Below are 19,987 nucleotides of genomic sequence, written 5' to 3'. Positions count from 1 at the left end.
ATGTAAGAATATTTTGCAGATTAAAATAACTTATTTGTACACATACAATTTATTTCCTTGGTTTTTTTGAAAGATACTAGAATAATAAACTGTACAATAAAAGATACAAAACATTTGTACTTTTTTTAAATCTGAAATCTTTTCAGCTATTTTAACATCTAATTTATTTATGTCTATTTCCTTTTCTTTAACTATTCTTCTAAGTTCATTTGCTTTGATAAACAAATCAATGTTCCTGCTGGTCTCAGCTTCATCTGCTAAAGCATCTACTTCTTCATTAATATCTTTAATGTCCCTTTGAAGAAATTTTTTCTTCTGCTTCATATAATCAATTTCTTCTCAATAATATTTCTTTTCCTCTTTGAATTTTCAGATTTAGTTAAAGATTTTTGTTCTTCTAAATATTGAACTTCTAAATAACGAACTCCACTTCTTGCAGAAGCTGCTGCTGATTTCATTTCTTTATTAATTTCGATATTAAGAACACCTCCAGAAAATTTTATGTAATCAAATACTGTGTGTTGAAAAATGTATGATGAGTCACTTAAATTTTCAATTTCAATTGCTTTATCTACAGAGAAGCCCCTTTCCACAAAGGCCTGTTCATGTGACAAGATAAGAATACTTGTCACGGTGAATACTTGAATAGTGAAAATATACATTTTTTACTATATATATATATATATATATATATATAATTTATTTCCTAAACAATATTGATTAATTGATTATATTATCTCCTAAGCTTAATTAAAGTAGAATTATTTTAAAAGAGTGAATCCATACTGGTAAGTTATATTTTGAACGATGTATATATACAGTACAAAGTCCGAGATCCGGACATCCAATATCTGGAATGATCTAAAATCCGGATCTCAAAGCCACCACCAACCAATTTTATAGGGCTTTTTTGAAGGAAAGGGGTATGCTTTACGCACGCGCATTAGATTTTTTTCCTCATCATAAAAAAACATGCCGGAAATCCCGATTCTTAATCTCAGTTTGGCTCTAAATAAAATATCTCATTATTGAAGAAATAATTATTTTAGCATAAATTTGTGTGATTAGTAACTTGACTCCATAGCTGCGTATCTGTTTGGCATAACCTTAAACCGAAACATTTGTTAATTTTACACCAACTAATATTTTATATCCTTGATGCCAAAATCGCGAATCATTATTATTGTATTTTGCTTTCATCACCGCATGTTTATCAACGGATGAGAACTTGAGCGATGAGTCATGCAGCGACGCCAAATAACAGAGTATTATCCGATTACAGATTTAAGTTTAATGTGCTAAAATGTTGACAAGGGGAGATTTAGCAGAAATTTCTTTCCTTATGCTAAAAATAGATTTTGTTAATGATACTCATAGCACAAACGTTTATATTTAGTGCTATATGAATTAAGAATAACTCATTTGTTATTCACATAAAGCAAGAACCAGCGCCAGATCTCGCATGGCCGCACCAGGTGGCAGAATTTTTAGCGAAGTTAAACAGAAGTTTTTCATTGCGATGACAATGCCCAATCATCAATCAATTAACGGAGGGCGAAATCTGTAGTATGGTTCTAAATCCAGAAAATACAGCTACCGATAGTGAAGAAAGTAACAGAGAGGTTACTGAACGAGAAAAAATTTTGATTGACAAGTTATTCGGAATTCTCGACACAGCAATTACAGGACTTGAACAATGGAACTTAATAACTGAACAAGAAATTATATGTCTATAATATTAGTCTAAAGTATTAGCAGAGAAAACAAATCAAACAACTCACATTGAAAGAAATGTTTAATAAAGTAAACATATAAATATTAAGCTCTTTTTTTTTTGTAAATTTTGATACCCTTTAAATCATAAATGCTTCATTATTTCATAAATCAGGATTTCATATTTTCAATTTTATAATTTCTACATGCCATCTTAGTAGATTTAAAATGATCTAATATCCGGAAAAATCTCAAATCTGGGATCGCCGAAGTCCCGACGAGTCCAGACCTCGGACTTTGTACTGTATATATATATATATATATATATAATACGGAATGCATATTTTCAGTTAAACTTCTACCCAATAACTTTAATAATTCATGAAAGTTAATTTTGCATCTAGTTAATTCAGGAAAATTAGTTTCAATTAGTTGTTTTCAGCTTTAAAAATATTAAAAATTTTTAATTAGTTAGTTATTTTCAACTAATAATTGTATTGCCATTTAGCAAAAATTATGCATTACTATCAACAACATAGGTTTAAACCAAATACTTAATTGTCTATTGAAGCTTCAAAACGTATTTCCAAACTTCACTTTTTCTCGGCTAGCGTTACCGAATTTGCCCTTGGCAACCTAAAATCGAAATGGAGCCAACAGATTTCCCGCGAAATCGATAACAGACCCTCTGCAGAAATAAACTCATAATCCCGATATCCCATACATATAGTATGTGCAAAAGAGAATAAACTCCGTAGAAGGTGATAAAAATTAATTTATGGCTTAATTGAAACAAACACGGAAATTAAGCTAAGCAAAACCATGTAAAAACAAATTGAAATGATAAAACGAAACTTAATTTTCATGTGAATTTTCAGTGCTGACTTTCCCAGTTTAGAAATTTCAATTTGTTTCAGACAAAGACCACATTTAAGGATTACCATCCATCAATATCCAGTTTTTGTAGTCAGCTTGATGAAGCCACAGTTTATTGAAAATGCACTTTCCAGGCATCTCGTTCCTATTGGCGTCGGAAGGGTTGTGGCCTTCCAGGTTGGGATTGCTCTAATTTTGGCAAATATTTTCAGAATCCCCCCCCCCTTTTTTTTTCTCGAGCACGTTCATCATCACTTTCGATTCTTAAAGAACTTCCGGCTTCACGCTTTCGTCACAATCTGCCTAAATTTATGGATAACACCTTTTTTTTTTATCGTTTGCAACGCAAATCCGCCAACAGATTGGTTAAGAGCCGTGTAATTTTAATTCCATATTCATGAGAAATCGTAATTCACACTTAGAATGGCAATCATTAGAAATGATAAGAAATGTCAAATGAGCAAAATTAAGGACCGTTTATCCATTTTGGCCAAAATTAAGGACTTTTAAGGACCAAAAATCGTTTTTGAAAAAATTAAGGACTTTTAAGGACCGTACGAACCCTGTTACTACCGGTATTCCAAGAGGTAACGGACAGATTGAGCGAATCCATAGAATTTTGATTCCTGTTTTGTCAAAATTATCACACGAGGATTCAACGAAATGGTTTAAGTGTATTCCAGATGTCCAGAGAATAATCAACAGTACAACTACGAGAAGTAGAAAATATTCACCGTTTATAGGCACGAAAATGAAGGACAAGGAAGATCTGAGAATTAGGGAGATATTGAATGAAGAATATCTTCATTCGAGCAGTTGATGCAAGAACGTGATGAAATGAGAGAAGATATGAAAAACAACATTTTGAAGATACAAGAAGAGAATCATAAACAATTTAATAAAAGACGTAAGAAACCGAAACTGTACAAGATTGGTGACTTGGTAGCCATTCAGAGAACTCAGTATGGGACTGGTTTGAAACTACGACCTAAGTTTCATGGACCGTATAAAATCATAGCTGTTAGATCAAATGACAGATACGAAGTTGAAAAAGTAGGATGCCATGAAGAACCGAATTTGACATCTACTGCGGCTGACCATATGAAGCCATGGTCAAATTGATTAATGTTGTATCAGCTCAAAACCTAAGGACCTGATACTCTCTTTTCCTTTTTTTTTTTTTTTTTTTATTCTCTTTGCAGGTAGATGATGATAGTGACGTCCATTCAACAGACATCGAGGACGATGCCTCTTCAGGCTGGTTGAAGCTGTGGAGATCATCGACGATCGATGCTGACTTATCGAATTACCAGCATTGACGTCATTGCAACATAGCTCAGTGCGAATCATTCCAGACAGCGTCCAGACGTGAACGAGACAGGAGCAAAGCAGACGGCTTGCTCGTCTTCAAGAGTTGAAGAAGACAGACGGTCTTCTTGTGTGTTAACTGCCTTTAGCTGATTACACTATTTAAAGCTAGATGTGTACTAACGTATTCTATCAATGCCAGAAGAACTAATAGTGTCTGTGCATCATTACATGAATCCTGCAACATTAATTTTTACTTAACCTTTATTACTTTTATCTATTTCTTATTATTAAAATAAAAGCATTTAAAAATGCAATGTTCATGCTCTCTTTTTTGAAAGTAAATCCTACACAAATAAAGCATAATTTTCAATGTTACTCTTAAAGATATTTTAATTAATGTTGACAGATATCCCAGTATGCCAGTAAGGGTACTTTTCCATTTTGCTGGCGCAAGCGATAAAATCGCCAAAAATGGTACAATCGATGGCAAACGGAATATCCTCACTGGTAACGTTTTACGCCTCATTTTCAAAACAAGTCGCAGCCATTTCTTATCAGATTGATTTTGTTTCTTTCAATGCTGGCATACAATTACGCAGAATGTTTACCGGATAGTTCAATTTTATGCCCTAAGGCCATTCGCGGTAATTAAGTCAATTAAGCTGCAATCATACCGCTCACCCGAAGGCAAATATATAGAAACGGTGAAGTCAATGGTTAAACTGATTAATTCTAATAAGAATGCATTAGCGAAGTAAAGCACTGTGTTTTTACTTAATTTCTGAGTAAGCAATTCGTACGAATTGAAATAATTCTTGCATTTAAAACTTGTATTCCAAATTAAGATTTAACTTGAATGTAAATAATTACTTAGAGAATTAGATTTTTATAGCGTAGTTTACGTGAAATGAGATCACTTGGGGTCACGTGATATGAAAAGACGAATCAGGATGTTGTACTATGAAAGCATAGTAAATTTTTAAAAATTTATTCTTTTTTTTTTTTTTTTCATGGTACAAAATTTTAAACAATATTAAAATGTTTATGACTTCAAAATAAAAATTTCTTAGAACTAACATTTTTTATGTGCATACTGTGTGTTGTCGCCAATAAAGTCTGCTTGGCGAGATTTGCGACGGCAAAACGGAAAAGTACCGGAAACTGTTTTATATCGTATACTAACATAACAATATAACAATCTTTAAAATTATTTACTTATAATAACATATAAGATTATTGTGACAATTATAGTTACTAGTCACAACTAGTAGAACAATATCATGGTCTTAAAAAATAAAAGATTAGACTTACTTGTCGAAATATGGGTTCAAAATCTGAACAGTAACGAGTAGAAGATTCCCCACCCTGAAGAACAAAAATGCTATTCTTCAGTTCAGGAAACTTATTTTTCAGGCTTTCACATACACGTCTTCGGTTTTCTAAATGGAGTTCTACAGAAATATTCAGAGTATGTTCTCCAAGAGAAAAGAATGAACTATAAATAAAAAAATAATTATAATCAATAAATGAAGCAACAAACAAAATACTTTTTTCCTTAATTTAGCAAGAAATTGCAGTATATTAAAGCAAATACATTCGAGTATGCTAATCTTATGCTGAGAACAGCAACTTTTTGAAACAGACAGACAAGTTCAGGACAACAAAAAACAGGCATTTAAAATTGGACCAAAAAAGCAACCTCAGTTAGGTGTAGATTTGGAATAAAACTATTTATTTTACAGATGAGCAGACACAGATTTCTCTTTTTCAGACACACACACACACACAAAAAAAAAAAAAAAAAATTTTGTAACTAAGGTTGCCTTTTTGCTAAATTTTAAATTGGCATGTTTCTCTTCCAGTTTGAAAGTACAGATGTTTTTATCCCAGGCTGGCTCATGGAAAGTACATCAGGGTTAATTAACCTGCAAGCACACACACCAAATTTACGAACATGAGAAGGTGCGCTGGGTTATGTCATACCTGAAAGCAATTAATGCGTTTTAAATTGCATTAATGATGTAAATATGAGTATAAATATGGATTAACATAAAAACAATGAAACTTAGAATACTTTAAAAGAATATAATAAAATGAAGTACTTACATTTACAGGGGTTGGACAAAAATATGGAAACACCTTTAAAAAACATGTTTCTTTGCTTAATATGGTGTAGGAAACCCGTTGGCATCCAAAACAGCTTGCAGTCTTCTCGGAATGGATAAATACAGTTCCTGTATGTTTGCCAAGGGAATATTATACCATTCTTCCTGCAAAATGGTGGCAAGTTCAGATAACGATGTTGGCGGTGGATAACGAGAACGCACTTTCCGTTCCAATGTAGACCACAAAGGTTCGATAATATTCAGGTCTGGTGACTGTGGTGGCCAGGGGAGATGGGACAACTCATCCTCGTGCTCAGAAAACCAGTCCTGGACAATGTGAGCTGTGTGAACAGGGGCTTTGTCGTCTTGGAAGACACCATCACCATCGGGGAACAACGTTTGTACCATGGGGTGACCTTGATCAGCCAAAATGTTCACATAAGTCTTGGCAGTCATGTGCCCTGACACAGTTATCATGGGGCTAGCAGAGAACCACGATATGGTTGCCCAAACCATAACAGAACCATCGCCATGTTTCACTCTTGGCAACAAGCAGTCTGTATTATAGGCTTGAGATGGCGTTCTCCAGACGTAAACTCGGCCAGAAGAGGGAAACAATGTGAAAGAAGACTCGTCAGACCATATTACTCGCTTCCACTGCTCTATAGTCCAGGCTTTATGACATAAACACCACCTTTTCCTGTTACGGGCATTAGCATCACTGATGAGTGGCTTTTCAATTGCAGCATGGCCAGCAATTCCCTGTTTATGAAGCTCCCTTCTAATTGTTTTGGTACTCACAGGGTTTGGTAACACAACATTCATTTCAGCAGTAACTTTTGCAGCTGTGGTCTTCTTATTTTTCGTCACAATTGCCCTTAATGATCGTCTGTCACGATCACTCAGGACACACTTTCGTCCACGCTGTGATTTAGCAGAGGATGTTTTTCCGCTTTTCAAATATGTGGAATAAATCTTCGATACAGTACCTCTTGAAACACTAAACACCTCGGCTACCTTGCTTAAGGAAGCACCTACCATACGTGCTCCAACAATTTGCCCACGTTCGAAGTATGTTAACTCTGACATAATGCAATGACAACCTCACATAACAGTACTCCAACAACTGAACTGTTTAGCACATTTACGAAGTTGTATAGGTGGCGTCAGTAGTCAAAAACGCCAGCGCCACCTACATATTTCATTAAAATCAATCTTTCTTTTCAAACATGCATTTCACAAGGTGTTTCCATATTTTTGTCCATCCACTGTATTTTGAACATCTCTGGCAGAATGAACAGATATTACATTTCTTGCACAGAAACTGTGCCTTTTAGACTCAGCACATCTTTTTTAAAGGAGGTGGCTTAAAGAAGGATTGCAACAGGAAACATAGCTGTATTATTGTTGCATGATGAAATCAATAAAAACTTAGGATAATCAAAAAAAAATTCTTATTTTTAATATCCCATTTGATGATGTGCTCTATGAGAGGAAGCCGTTGAATACATCTAACATTTAGAGAATAAGCCATAAATGAATGCATTACCATGCACTGGTTCCAGAATTTCAAGTTAGGAGATTTCCGTCTTTTGATGAATACTGTAGTGAGCAACAATATGTGCTGGATGATAAAGCCTTGAAGGTAGCCATAAAGGAGCACAGCAGTCAAATGTGTGGTGAACTTGCCCAATGTTTCCATGTTTCTCAGGAAACAGACAAACTTCATCTATACTGCATAGAGAAGATTCACAAGCTGAACAAGTGAGTGCCCCACAAATTCTTGGTAGCCAAAACAATGAACAACTAGTGACTGTTTGTTGTTGCTGTTTCAACACAACAGATACATATCTGGTTAAATGCTTATAAGTAATGACAAGTGGGTTGAGTATGATACTTCCAAGCTTCATCAGACCACATCATCACTGAGGCTCCAATGCTTGTAGCATTTGCAAACATTGGATAATTGTAAAGGTGTGCTGTATCTCCACCACACTGTAAGACCAAACTTGACGAGGACAACCATTAAGTGACATGGTGAAGAGACACTGTGCTCATTGGACTTAGCATCCATAAATTACCATATCATACCTTGGAAACCTTGGAAATCAGTCACCTCTATGAGAAATCCTTCAATGAAACAGACTCCTTTGCATTCAAGGGCTCCAAGTTTTATTGCCAGAACAGCACAGCCTCAGGAATGCTGGCACAGGGTTAAGTTAATGGCCAAATATGATACTATATTCAAAGAGTACATCAAAATGAAATGATTTTGGTGATTTCTAATGTTATAGAAAAAAGGTATTATCAGAAAGGAATATTACTAAAACAGTTCTAGTTCATTTATCTGATATCAGTCCCAAAGGTCACCAGAATGTGATTTTTAAGAATAGCCGATGATTTCCTAAACCTGTTTTTTTCTGATTGGTTGATTTTTAATGGCACAAAACCTCGAGGGTTATTATGTGCCAGACAAATGGTGAATAAAATTCAAGATGCACAAACACACTGTATCAAACGAACTGATGAAATGAACCTGAAATGCTGATGAAGGCATGGAGAAATGACTTTGAGAAATGCTCTAGCAACAGGTAAAGCAGGATAAAAAGAAAATAACTTTTTACCAAAATCATATGGTAAAAAGAGATGTCTTTTAAAAATCTTATGAGGTTGATGTGGGGGTTTCTTCCAATGAGATCTGTTAAGTTAACATTCGTTGAGTTAAAATAATCATCACGTTTTTAACTAAAAGTAGGACAGCACGTTAAAATGCGATTGACTGAAATGGGAACGTTGCAATTTCCACAAATAGGCTCATTATCTCCTTTCAAGAGATAACGATGTGTCAGTCTGCAGTGACCAATTCATAGGCAAGACAAGATCTTTGATCTGATATAATTCCGTATGTCTGTTAAAGGGACATCATTTTCCAGAGTTCGTACACATTTCTGCACATGGAAATTAAGTACTTTTAAGGACCATTAATGAAAAAAATTAAGGACCTATGAGAAAACGGGACCTGAACTGAATAAATTCAATTGAAGATATTATCTATGCCTAAATTTCACTTTTGTAATACCATCCTAAAAATAAAATAGATCTCTAAGTAGTACACATTATTACTAAACATGAATTAATTAACATAATTATTAATAAGTTTGAGAATAAAATAAACTATGAAATTTATCAAGTAGCATTAAATATTTTACACTTATGATAGTTGGTCATATTTGAACGTTTATATCGATTTCCTTCTCTTTTAAGCATCTTTTCTAACAATTAGAGATTTGTCTCAATATGCAAACCAATGCTCTCACTAGTTTCTGTGTGCTTTAGTCAACCTCTCCATAATGTACCTATGTGGGTTTAATTTATCTGGTAAAAGTTAAATAGTCCAAAATCCCTGACAGACGTGAAGCATATTATCGCTATGTCTGAAATTAACAACAATATCAGACAAAGGTTTAAATAAGCCTCTTATTTAAAAAGAACTTAGAACATAAAGGCATGTTTTGATGCTAACAAAATCAATTACAGCTCATGGTTGTTGGCTTTAGTTTTCCACATGGAAATTTTGATCGGAGGTCGATCGGCGGTAAGCTAACGTGGTTGCCGCTGATGTCAAGATCGGCGGGTTGGCCGAATATAATATATATGTACGCCGGTATCGGCGAAGCTTTGGTGTTCTTGTTCTCTTGTGTCATTATGAGTTAGCATAATGCTAGTTTGCTTTCACTAAATAATTTTAAATGTAAAGGCTACAGTGTTAGCTCTTTTATTTTATTTACGGAATAAAGCAAGAATTTTATTTAGTTTAGTCTTAGCTTTATTTAAGGGAAGCAAAACATGCTTTGCCTTTATCACCACTGCCAACAGGGTTATGGGCCCAGCGTCAACAGCTAATCAGTCATCCAGTTCAACTCAGCTTTGATGGAATGCAGGTGAAGAGGGTCGTTATCCACGAAAAGAAGCTGACCTGTCTTAGAAGTTTGTTTAAGTCGTTGTGCTCACACTTAATTGAAGATGTCATTACTACCTGAAGGTTTTGAGTTGTTAAACCATGACAACTGGGATCGATGGAAAGTCGACATGAAAATGCTGTTACTGGATAAAAATTGTTGGAGCTTCATAGAGGACAAAGAAGAAGAATTAGATAAAAGTGCAACAAGGCGTGAAGAGCAGGAGTTCACACTGAGGGAGAACATAGCCTTCACTACATTATATTACGGAATTAAAGCTGAGTTCAGGCCGCTGATACAAGAATGTTCAAGTGGTAAAGAAGCGTGGGAAGTTCTGCAGAAGCAATTCGAACCCAAAACAAGAGCAAGGATAATTCAGTTACTGGATGAATTTTTTAGTATTAGATATACACCAAATGAAGAAATAGGATTATTCATCGCAAGAATACGAATGACTGCAAAGAAGTTGGCTGAAGCTGGTCACAACTTTTAAAGGATTTCAGGCAATAAGGAGATTACCCCAGGAATACTCCGGCATTGTACAGCTGATATATAGGTGGAAGGACGAAGATTTTACGCTGGAAAGAATTGCTGAAGAGCTGGTAAGGGAAGAAAGCCGACTTCGCCAGGTAATTGCCGATTTAGAAGACAGCAAGGTAAGCGTGTTTAATACTATTTAAATGCAGGGAAAGATAAAAGTTGAAAATAAAACTAAATCTAAGAAAAAAAATGGGGAATATGGGAATAGGACCTTGTTTCAGATGTCATAAATTTGGGCACTTAATTGCTCAATGTAAAGAAAATGTAAGTAAAAATCAGAAGTTTAAAATAGACGATAAAAATGGACAGTTTAAAGATAAAGAATTCATGTTAGTAGAAAATTATGTAACAACTACAGATAAAGGAGGTAACGCAGATAAATTTAATTGGGTTGTAGATACTGCAGCTACAACTCATTTCTGTAATAATAGAAATTTAATGACAAATTTCGAAGAAATAAACGATATACGTATGTCTTTAGCTGTAGGAAATTGTGAAAGTAAAGTACTAGGAAAGGGTACTGTCAAATTTGCAGTAAAAGTAGGCAATCGAATAAATTGGATTGAGTTAGATAATGTGTTATATAATCCAAATCTAAGAAGAAATTTATTATCGGGAGCAAGGTTAGAAAAGGCTGGTGCTCATTTTGTGATTTCAAAAGGGAAGATGTGGATATACTTTTATAATTGGGATAGATTATGCTACGCTAAACGATATGACGGACTTTATCACGTAAAACCATTTAGATATGCAACAGGTAAAAGGGAAGCTGGTTACGGTATAGAAATTGGAAAGTTAAATAAAATAGACGATGCAATACTATGGCATCGGAGATTTAGCCACGTAAATTTTGATTATATTGAGAAAACTAGTAAGAATCAAAGCGTGAAAGGGTTACCAGAAATTGATAAACCAATAGAGAGGTGTAAATCGTGTATTATTGCTAAATCTAGTAGAATAACTTTTAAATCTGTTCCGAAGAGATCTGATAAACCATTGTAGTTGGTTTATTTAGACGTTTGTGGCCCACTACCAGTTCCATCTAAGGGTGGGAGTAAATATTTTCTTGCTATTATAGATGACTATAGTGGATTAGTAACAGTGTATTGTATGAAAAATAAAAACGAATCGTTCTACAACTTTAAGAATTATCATAGGCAAATGGAAAGACTGACAAATAGAAAATTAATAAGTATACGCACCGATAATGGTGGGGAATTCTGTAATAGGCAATTCGAAGAGTACTTAGAATGGAATTAGTGTTGAACGCACGAACGCGTACACCCCAGAAGAGAACGGTGTGAGTGAACGTTTTAACCGAACGGCATTAGACGCAATTAAAGCTATGCTCAATGACGGTAAAATGGGAAAAGAATGGTGGGCAGAAGCTCTTGGCTGTTTCGTACATACGTGGAACAGAGTATGTCATAAAAGCAACCGAACCCCTTATGAAATGTTCCTAAATAGAAAACCCAGTGTTGTTTATTTTAAAGTATTTGGTTGTAAAGCCTATGTTGGCGTGCCAAAACAGCTTAGGAATAAATTAGAAATGAGGTGCAAAGAAGGAATCCTGGTAGGATATGCGAAGGACACTAGAGGTTATAGGATATGGCTGCCAGAAGAACGCAAATTAATAAAAACCTGTAATGTGAAGTTCGATGAAATACTGTATGTAGCAAATGGCATCCTGGAACAGAAATCAAAACCTAAATTTAAAACACTAGAGGAATCTGAGCAATTAGCAGAATCAGATGAAGAACAGGAAATTTCTAGAGAAGAAATAAAGTTGTCAGATGACAAATCTACTCCGAAAGAAGTATCAGACTTAAACTGGCAAAGAAAAGCAGTTAAAAGGCCAGATGGAACACGTACAGACATATATTATTATGTAGAGGGAACAGACACCCGTTTTAGATCCTATAATGATATTGAAAAGTATTGTGAGGCAAGAAATATTAAATATGAAAAAGATAAGTTCGATTTTAGTGGAAAAAACGAATACTCGGGGAAAGTTAATTTCGTAGAACAGGAGACTAGCTCTGTGTCTGAAGAGGCAAATTCCGTAGAAATAGTTATCCCACAAAATTTTAAAGAAGCACGAAAATCAGTAAATGCCGAAGAATGGGATAAGGCAATGAAAGAAGAAATTGACACAATAAAGAAAAGAAAGGTTTGGGAATTAGTCGAAAAGCCAGAAAATAAAACTATAATAGGAAACAAATGGGTCTATACGCTGAAAAGAAATGAAAAGAATCAAGTGGTTAGATACAAAGCACACTTAGAAGCACAGGGATTCAGGCAGAAAAGGGGTGAAGATTTTGATGACGTTTACAGTCCTGTAGTAAATTTTTCAATCATAAGAATATTTTTCACTATACTGGTATGTTTATATAGATGGACTAATTGTCAGTTAGATGTAAAGAACGCATATTTATATGCAAACCTAAATGAGAAAATATATATGACGCAACCAGAGGGATTTATCGAAGAGAAAAATAAAGTGTGTTTATTACACAAGGCCATTTACGGTCTACATCAAAGCGGCCGTGAATGGTTTTGTGAATTTGAAAGTAATTTAGAAAATCTACATTTTAAGAAAATACAATGGTGTAATTGCATTTATAAGGGTTCAAATGTAATTCTCTTGTTATATGTAAATGATATTGTGATTTTTAGTAAAGATCAATATAGTATAGATAAAGTAATTTCACAGCTGAGTAAGTTTTTTGATCTTAAAGTATTAGGCAAAACTAAAACGTTACTTGGAATTTAATTCTTAGAGAACGAAAATGGGTTTTTTATACATCAGCAAAAATATATCGAAGAAATTTTTGAAAAATTTAAACATTTCCAGATACCAATAACTTCACTTCTCATAGCTAAGGGCACTATTCTTACAAAATTAGATTGTCCATCTACAAGTGCAGAAATTACGGAAATGCATACATTACCCTTTAGAAATCTGTTAGGATGTTTAGTTTTTGTAGCTAACAGGACAAGGCCTGATATTACATATGCAGTGAATAACTTATCATAATTTCAGGAGAATCCTGGAATTAGGCATTGGGAAGCATTGTTGAAATTGCTTGGTTATCTCAATAGTACTAAATTATATAAGTTAAACTTATCGAAGATTAAACATCTAAATTTATATTGTTATTCAGATGCTGATTATGCAAGTAATAGAGATGACCGCGTGTCCATAGGAGGATTTATATTATATTTAGATGAAGTACCGGTAATCTGGAAAACTGTTAAACAAAAATGTGTAAGTTTATCAACCATGGAAGCGGAGTATATCGCCTTATCTGAAGCAGCGAAGGAATTAATGTGGACAAAAAATGTCTTACAAAATGAAATTTTAAAGTTTAATTTAAGAGAGTGTAAACTATTTTGTGATAACAAGTCTGCCATTGATTTTTCTAGATCGCCGAATTAAGCACATTGATGTAAAATATCACTTTGTTAGAAGACTAGTAAATGATGGAATGTTTGACCTTGAATTTATCACCAGTAAATTAAATACTGCCGACTTATTTACAAAAGCAGCGACTGCTGTTAATTTAAGAAAGTTTTGTTTAGATGTTTTCAGTGTTTAAAGACAATAAGTGTTTTCGTATAATAGAACTGAACTATGAACTTCTGTGAAAGTTTTGTTTTTGTCTTTGCATGGGGAAAAGAGGGCCGTTTGTTGGCTTTAGTTTTCCACATGCAAATTTTGATCGGAGGTAAGCTAACGTGGTTGCCGCTGATTGGCCAATGACATCAAGATCGGCGGGTTGGCCGAATATAATATATATGTACGTTGGTATCGGCGCAGCTTTGGTGTTCTTGTTCTCTTGTGTCATTATGAGTTAGCATAATGCTAGTTTGCTTTCACTAAATGATTTTAAATGTAAAGGCTACAGTGTTAGCTCTTTTATTTTATTTACGGAATAAAGCAAGAATTTTATTTAGTTTAGTCTTAGCTTTATTTAAGGGAAGCAAAACATGCTTTGCCTTTATCACCACTGCCAACAATGGTGACGTAATTAAACAGGAACAGTCAAATTCAAACTAATAATGTGGACTAGTGGTCAAAGATTAAAATACTTGGGAGAGCAACAAACCAATCTTAATTTGGAAAGTGCAGTCCTTCAGAAAGTCTTGAGTGAAGATGGGTAAATTACCTCGCAGCCCAGTGCTGTAAAGGTTGTGAAGAGTTCCGTGCTGCCAAGTTCTATCATACACCTTTTCCATGTCAAAGAAGATTGAAACCACATAATTTCTTTTCACAAATGCATTACGTACTGCGGTTTCTAAAAACAAGGCATTGTCGAGTGAAGATCTTCCTTATGAAAACGACTTTGGTAAGGTGATAGGCAATCGTCATTCTCCAGATAGTATGTGAGACGGTGATTTACCATTTTTTTCATGATCTTGCAAAGGCAGCTAGCGAGTGCGATGGGGCCATAATTTGAAGGATTTTTCTGGGTCCTTGCTGGGTTTTGCTATAGGTATTACAAAGGCTCTGCATCAGTAGGAAAAATTTGTTCCTTCCATATCTTATTATAAAGAGTGAAAAGAACCACTAGAGATTCATAGGGCAGATGCTTTATCATCAAATAACTTATGCCATCAGGACCAGGGCAGGTCATATCAGTGCGAGAAACTATTCTTAATTTAAACATGGTAAGATCGTTATAAGAATCTACTGCCAGATACAGCATGAAACGTACTGGCTATTTCTTCTCTAGTGCTTATTACCTTTTCATCTTTTTCTAGAACAGAGAAAGGATAATCATTATATAGTCCAGAGGCTTTGCAGTCTCTTTCCCAAACCTGTTTGCTAGACTTTGAGGAGGTAATAATGGACATGTATGCTGCTCATAATTTTCTCTGACTTTGCAGTCTCACTTTTCTTGCATTCGCCTTAGCTTTCTTAAAGGCAAGAAGATTTGCCAGTGTTGGATATCGGCGAAAGATATGCCAAGCTCTCTTTTGCTCTCTCGAAGTTTCATGGCAATCATTGTTCCACCAGGGTTTAGGGAGCTTTGGGATCTTTGTCGAGAACTTCGGAATACAGAGATCAGCTGCTTGTGCAATGGCATTTTTACTGCTATATTAATCTCCACATTGTTTACCATTTCCTCAGTCAGCAGAGCGCAAGAATCAGCTTTATCATAAAGTAAGCGTGGTTGTCTTGAAATCACAGACTTTCCTGTAATGTTTACAATCACTTGGAAATGGTCACTATCGTAGAGATTCTCCCCTACACTGAAAGAGCAAAAGGGAAGTAAAGATGGAGAACAAAAGGCCAGATCATTGCATGAAATGGTTCTAGTTGGCTGTCACCTAAAAGCAGAAAAGGTTCTGGGAGCTGCTCTATTATTCTGTCCAACTCTCGCTGATCTACATGCTCATGTGGGGGTAAAAAAATAGTGCATACTGAGATTGAGAAGCATAAATTAATCTGAACTGTCGCAGCTTGAAGGAGGTCGTCAAAGAGACAGCAGTATGGGAGATTATGAGTATGTATGAGTGATTGTGGGAGACGATAAGGCCCACACCACCTTATGCCCGATCTCCAGACAGGTTGTCCTTTTTTACTGTGGTATATCTCCGTATCTTAGCATGTCTGCTTGGTTTTAACAAGGTCTCCTGAAGTGCAAAGCAGGCAGGTTGATAGATGTTGATTAAATCCTTGATATTATCCAGGTTTTGACAGAAACCTCGGCAGTTTCCCGAAATTAAGGTACCCATTATGGATGCTTGTTTTGGCGGTGTTGTTTTTTTGACTTTCGAGGCAAAAGGTGTTTCGGAAGGGATAACCCTTGTTCAACCTCCATTTCATCCGAGTCATCTAGGCATCCTGAACTCATGTTTGTGATAGAACTTTGACTGGGGATCCTAGGTTTTTGCTTATTTTTCTCTTTGATAACATCTTTATGTTTGTTCTGTTGGACATCCTGTTTTCCTTTGGATGCAGTCACCGGCATACTACTTTCAACATCAGGTTCTCTCCCTGATTTTTGGTTTCTAGCATCTTCTGTCATTGCTAGCTCTTTTTCCTGTGGGGTTATTGTGGTTTGCGTTGTTATTGATCTGAATGATTTTATTGTGGAAGCATAAGATTTATTAGGTCTTGGCTGATTAGAGAGAACAAGTCTTTTGGCTTCTGCAAATTATATCTTTTCTGTAACTTTAATGCTTTGAATTTGTTTTACTGTTTGCCATTTCGGACATGACCTTGAAAAGCTGGGTGCTCACCTTTACAATTTATACATAAGGGGGCAGTACAGCAGCCTTCACTGGCATGGCCTGCGATGGAACATCGAGCACATGTGAGGCTACCGCAACAAGAGGTCTTTTTATGTGCAAAGCGCTGACTTTGAAAGCAACGCATTGGATTCCGTATATACGGCCTGACTAATCAGTTTAGGTATCCAGCTTTGATGTTTTTAGGCAGGTTAGGAGACTTGAAAGTAAGCATGACATGTTTAGTGAGAAAGAGTTGACCTTCTTTCTGTATTTTGATCCTACGAGCACCACACATGTTTTGATCTGCCAACTCTAACAAAAAAAACCTCTTCAGTTACTGACAATAAGTCTATTTCAGAGATTACTCCTTGAGATGAATTTAAAGTGTTATGTGGCTTAAGTGCAATGTTTGCTTCTCCTAATTTAGTTAGTTTCAAAAGACTATTAGACTGCCTTCTGGACACAGTTTCTATCAAATGGTCTCCAGACCGAAGTCTATTAATATTTTTCAGTTCTTCTACAGAAGACAAAAGATGTTTGTTTATTAGAAAGATTGACATTTTTTTCCAATTCTTCAAAGCTGGTTATAATTAAGAAATGTGGACAAAATACATCTGATACAGTGCTTTCTATATCACTTCTTAGTCTTTTGATCACAACTGGAGTATCGAGAACATTGTTGGAGCAGGAAGATATCATTGCATTCATACTTGAATGGAGAATGATTCGGGTCCGACCGCCCCACCCACCATTAGGCCAACAAGGGGACACAGATTCCTATGCCAGGAATAGCCGGACCTATATGCAAACTGAAGTTACACAGCCGGCTTTCCAAAAGCAGGTACTCTAGAGAGCTTGTTCCCAGACCACTGACACAAAGACTAGTGACCAGCCGATTTACACCCGTGAGGACAACAAGGTGCCTCCTGTTTAACTGAAGCAGAGGCCAAAGCAGTGTGCTGCGGACAGTACCTCACAGCTCAACTACCAGGACTCTCCTTTCCAGTGACACGGATCTCCACGCACAGCAAACACGTGAGCAGTTTTCTCGCCACTCAAAGAACTAGGAACAAGGCTGTTCCAGTTTCTTATGACGAGGCCGAACCTCAGAAGAGGAAACCACAAGGAAGAAGGAAAATGAGAAAAGTTGAAGTTAAGAGGAGAGGAGGCAGAAAGGAGGAGAGATCACTAGGGCTCCAGGATTGCGACACCCAATCACCAAGACAGTAATTCTCTTAAGGATCTTAACCTGCTATGCTTTAGCTGGGCATGTTAGAACAACTTTCACGCCTAGGGTGGCCCTACCAGGAGCTATGCTCCCGACGTTCTTCGCCTGTTCTGCCCAGTGACACCCCCCCCCCCCCCCGCCTTGCTGAGGCAGCATAGCAGGACTGGGGGGGGGGGTCTGAAGAAGAATACTTTTTTGAATTTTATAAAGAATACCACTGGAAATGAATTTACTGAATATGGATCACATATTTTTTTCTGTTCTTAGCATGCCTTACATGATAATGGAAGTCATATGAGCAGAAGAAAAAGAAAAACTTGTATTCTTCAGAAAACCAATGAAATCACTACATATTTTATTTGGTCACAGCATGAATGTGTTTATAGTGATGAAGTGAAATTTTTATTTACTATATTGATTTTTTTTAGCTTCATGCAGAGATTCGTTGGTTTAAAAAAAAAGTTACGGAAAAAAGAAGAAATTATTATATTTTTGGTCAGTGTTATTCAACTCAGAGATACATAGGTGTAGAACCACGAAAATCTGATTTTCAAATGAAAGTAGAACTAAGTCATGCTAGCAGAAGAAGATATCTATGAGGCGTATTCGGAAACTAAGTATCGTTTTGAAAAAAAAAAAAAAAAAAAAAAAAAAAATAGTAAAACAATTTTTTCGGATCCAATTTTATTTTTACATGAAAATACATGTCTTAAACTATTTTTCAACATAGTTTCTGCCAATGATCAAACACTTGTCATAGCGGGTGACCAGTTTTTGTATGCCATCGTCAAAGAAACTTCCCGCCAGTTTCGATAACCACGACTCCACAGCATTTTTCGTGTCAACATCAGATCCAAAGCGCTTGCCACCAAGCTCGCGCTTCATGTGCAGGAACAAGTGATAGTTGGACGGCGCCAAGTCCAGGCTGTACGGTGGGTGATAGAACTGCTCCCAATGAAACTCGAATTAACAATTGAGTGACACCAGCAGTATGGGGCCGAGCATTGTCATGGAGCAACACAATTCCTTTACTGAGCATTCCTCTTCGTTTGTTTTGAATGGCACGCCTTAGTTTTGTTAAAGTCTCGCAATACCGTGCCGCATAATGGTATAATCACCTCTGGGAAGAAATTCAGTAAGCAAAACGCCTTTCCTATCCCAGAAGACAGTGCCCATGATTTTTGGACATGGACGCCTACCACAGCGCTGCGACATCGCTAGAATGAAACGGTACTTAGTTTCCGAATACGCTACGTACTAATAAACTTACTCAATGCTGTAATAAACACTGGTCTTATGACTCTGAGAAAAAGAGTAAACAGTTACACTATTGTTATATTCAGCATTATATGGAAAAAAACAGGAATTTGGTGACAGGCAAGGGAAGTATTACTAATGGTCAGGACCTATCAATAGCAGAATATCAGATCGACAATATCAATAGTTTTGTTAATATTTGATTTCTGGTGAATGAACCAGATGCATGTTTTTTTTTTTTTTTTTTTTTTTTTTTTTTTTTTTTTTGTGATCTTGTATGCTACACAAATATAAAGTGCTGTCTCTTAATTGGTTTAGCTAGATATCTTCTTGTGCTTTGCCTTAATTGAATAAACAGACATAACAACTTAACAGCAATCACAAAAAGCTTGCAAATGCTTGTAGACACTCTAAGCAAAAAATCGGGAGATAGAAACGTACCAATTTAGTTGAAGAATTAAAGATGCTATTTCCTGTGTTACAATAAAGCACTAACTGCTGTCTAAGTAATAACTAAGTATAGTAATAACTAAAAAGGCTAATCTTTGGTATATAGTAACAGGTAGTTTGGCGACATTTTGGTAAGGCGATAAAGGTTACTAGCTAGGCCTTTAGCAGTGTACATGGATAAAGTCAAGAGTGTGCGCAATGCCATTTTTGTGCAATTCTGAGATGTTTTTTTACGTGAAAATAGGTTGACGTGTACATGGATGCTGTGTATGTGCAATTCTTAAACACGTGGCAAGCAGTTTGCGATT

General features: G+C 35.8%; 1 protein-coding gene across 1 annotated transcript in view; it reads right to left on the bottom strand.

Annotated features, from left to right (window-relative positions):
* The window catches only part of Dip-C (dipeptidase C), a 92,784-nt gene that overhangs the window by 68,625 nt on the left and 4,172 nt on the right, over positions 1 to 19,987 (bottom strand). The window contains exon 2 of the mRNA XM_085827675.1: positions 5,212 to 5,395. Within this exon, the coding sequence (XP_085683801.1) occupies positions 5,212 to 5,395 (184 nt within the window). The remainder of the gene's footprint in view (positions 1 to 5,211; positions 5,396 to 19,987) is intronic.

Source organism: Stegodyphus dumicola, chromosome 12 (genome assembly GCF_044657685.1).
Source record: "Stegodyphus dumicola isolate Sdum_Otavi_A_Nest chromosome 12, ASM4465768v1".
NCBI classification, from domain to species: domain Eukaryota; kingdom Metazoa; phylum Arthropoda; class Arachnida; order Araneae; family Eresidae; genus Stegodyphus; species Stegodyphus dumicola.
This window is presented reverse-complemented; position numbering and strand designations above follow the sequence as displayed.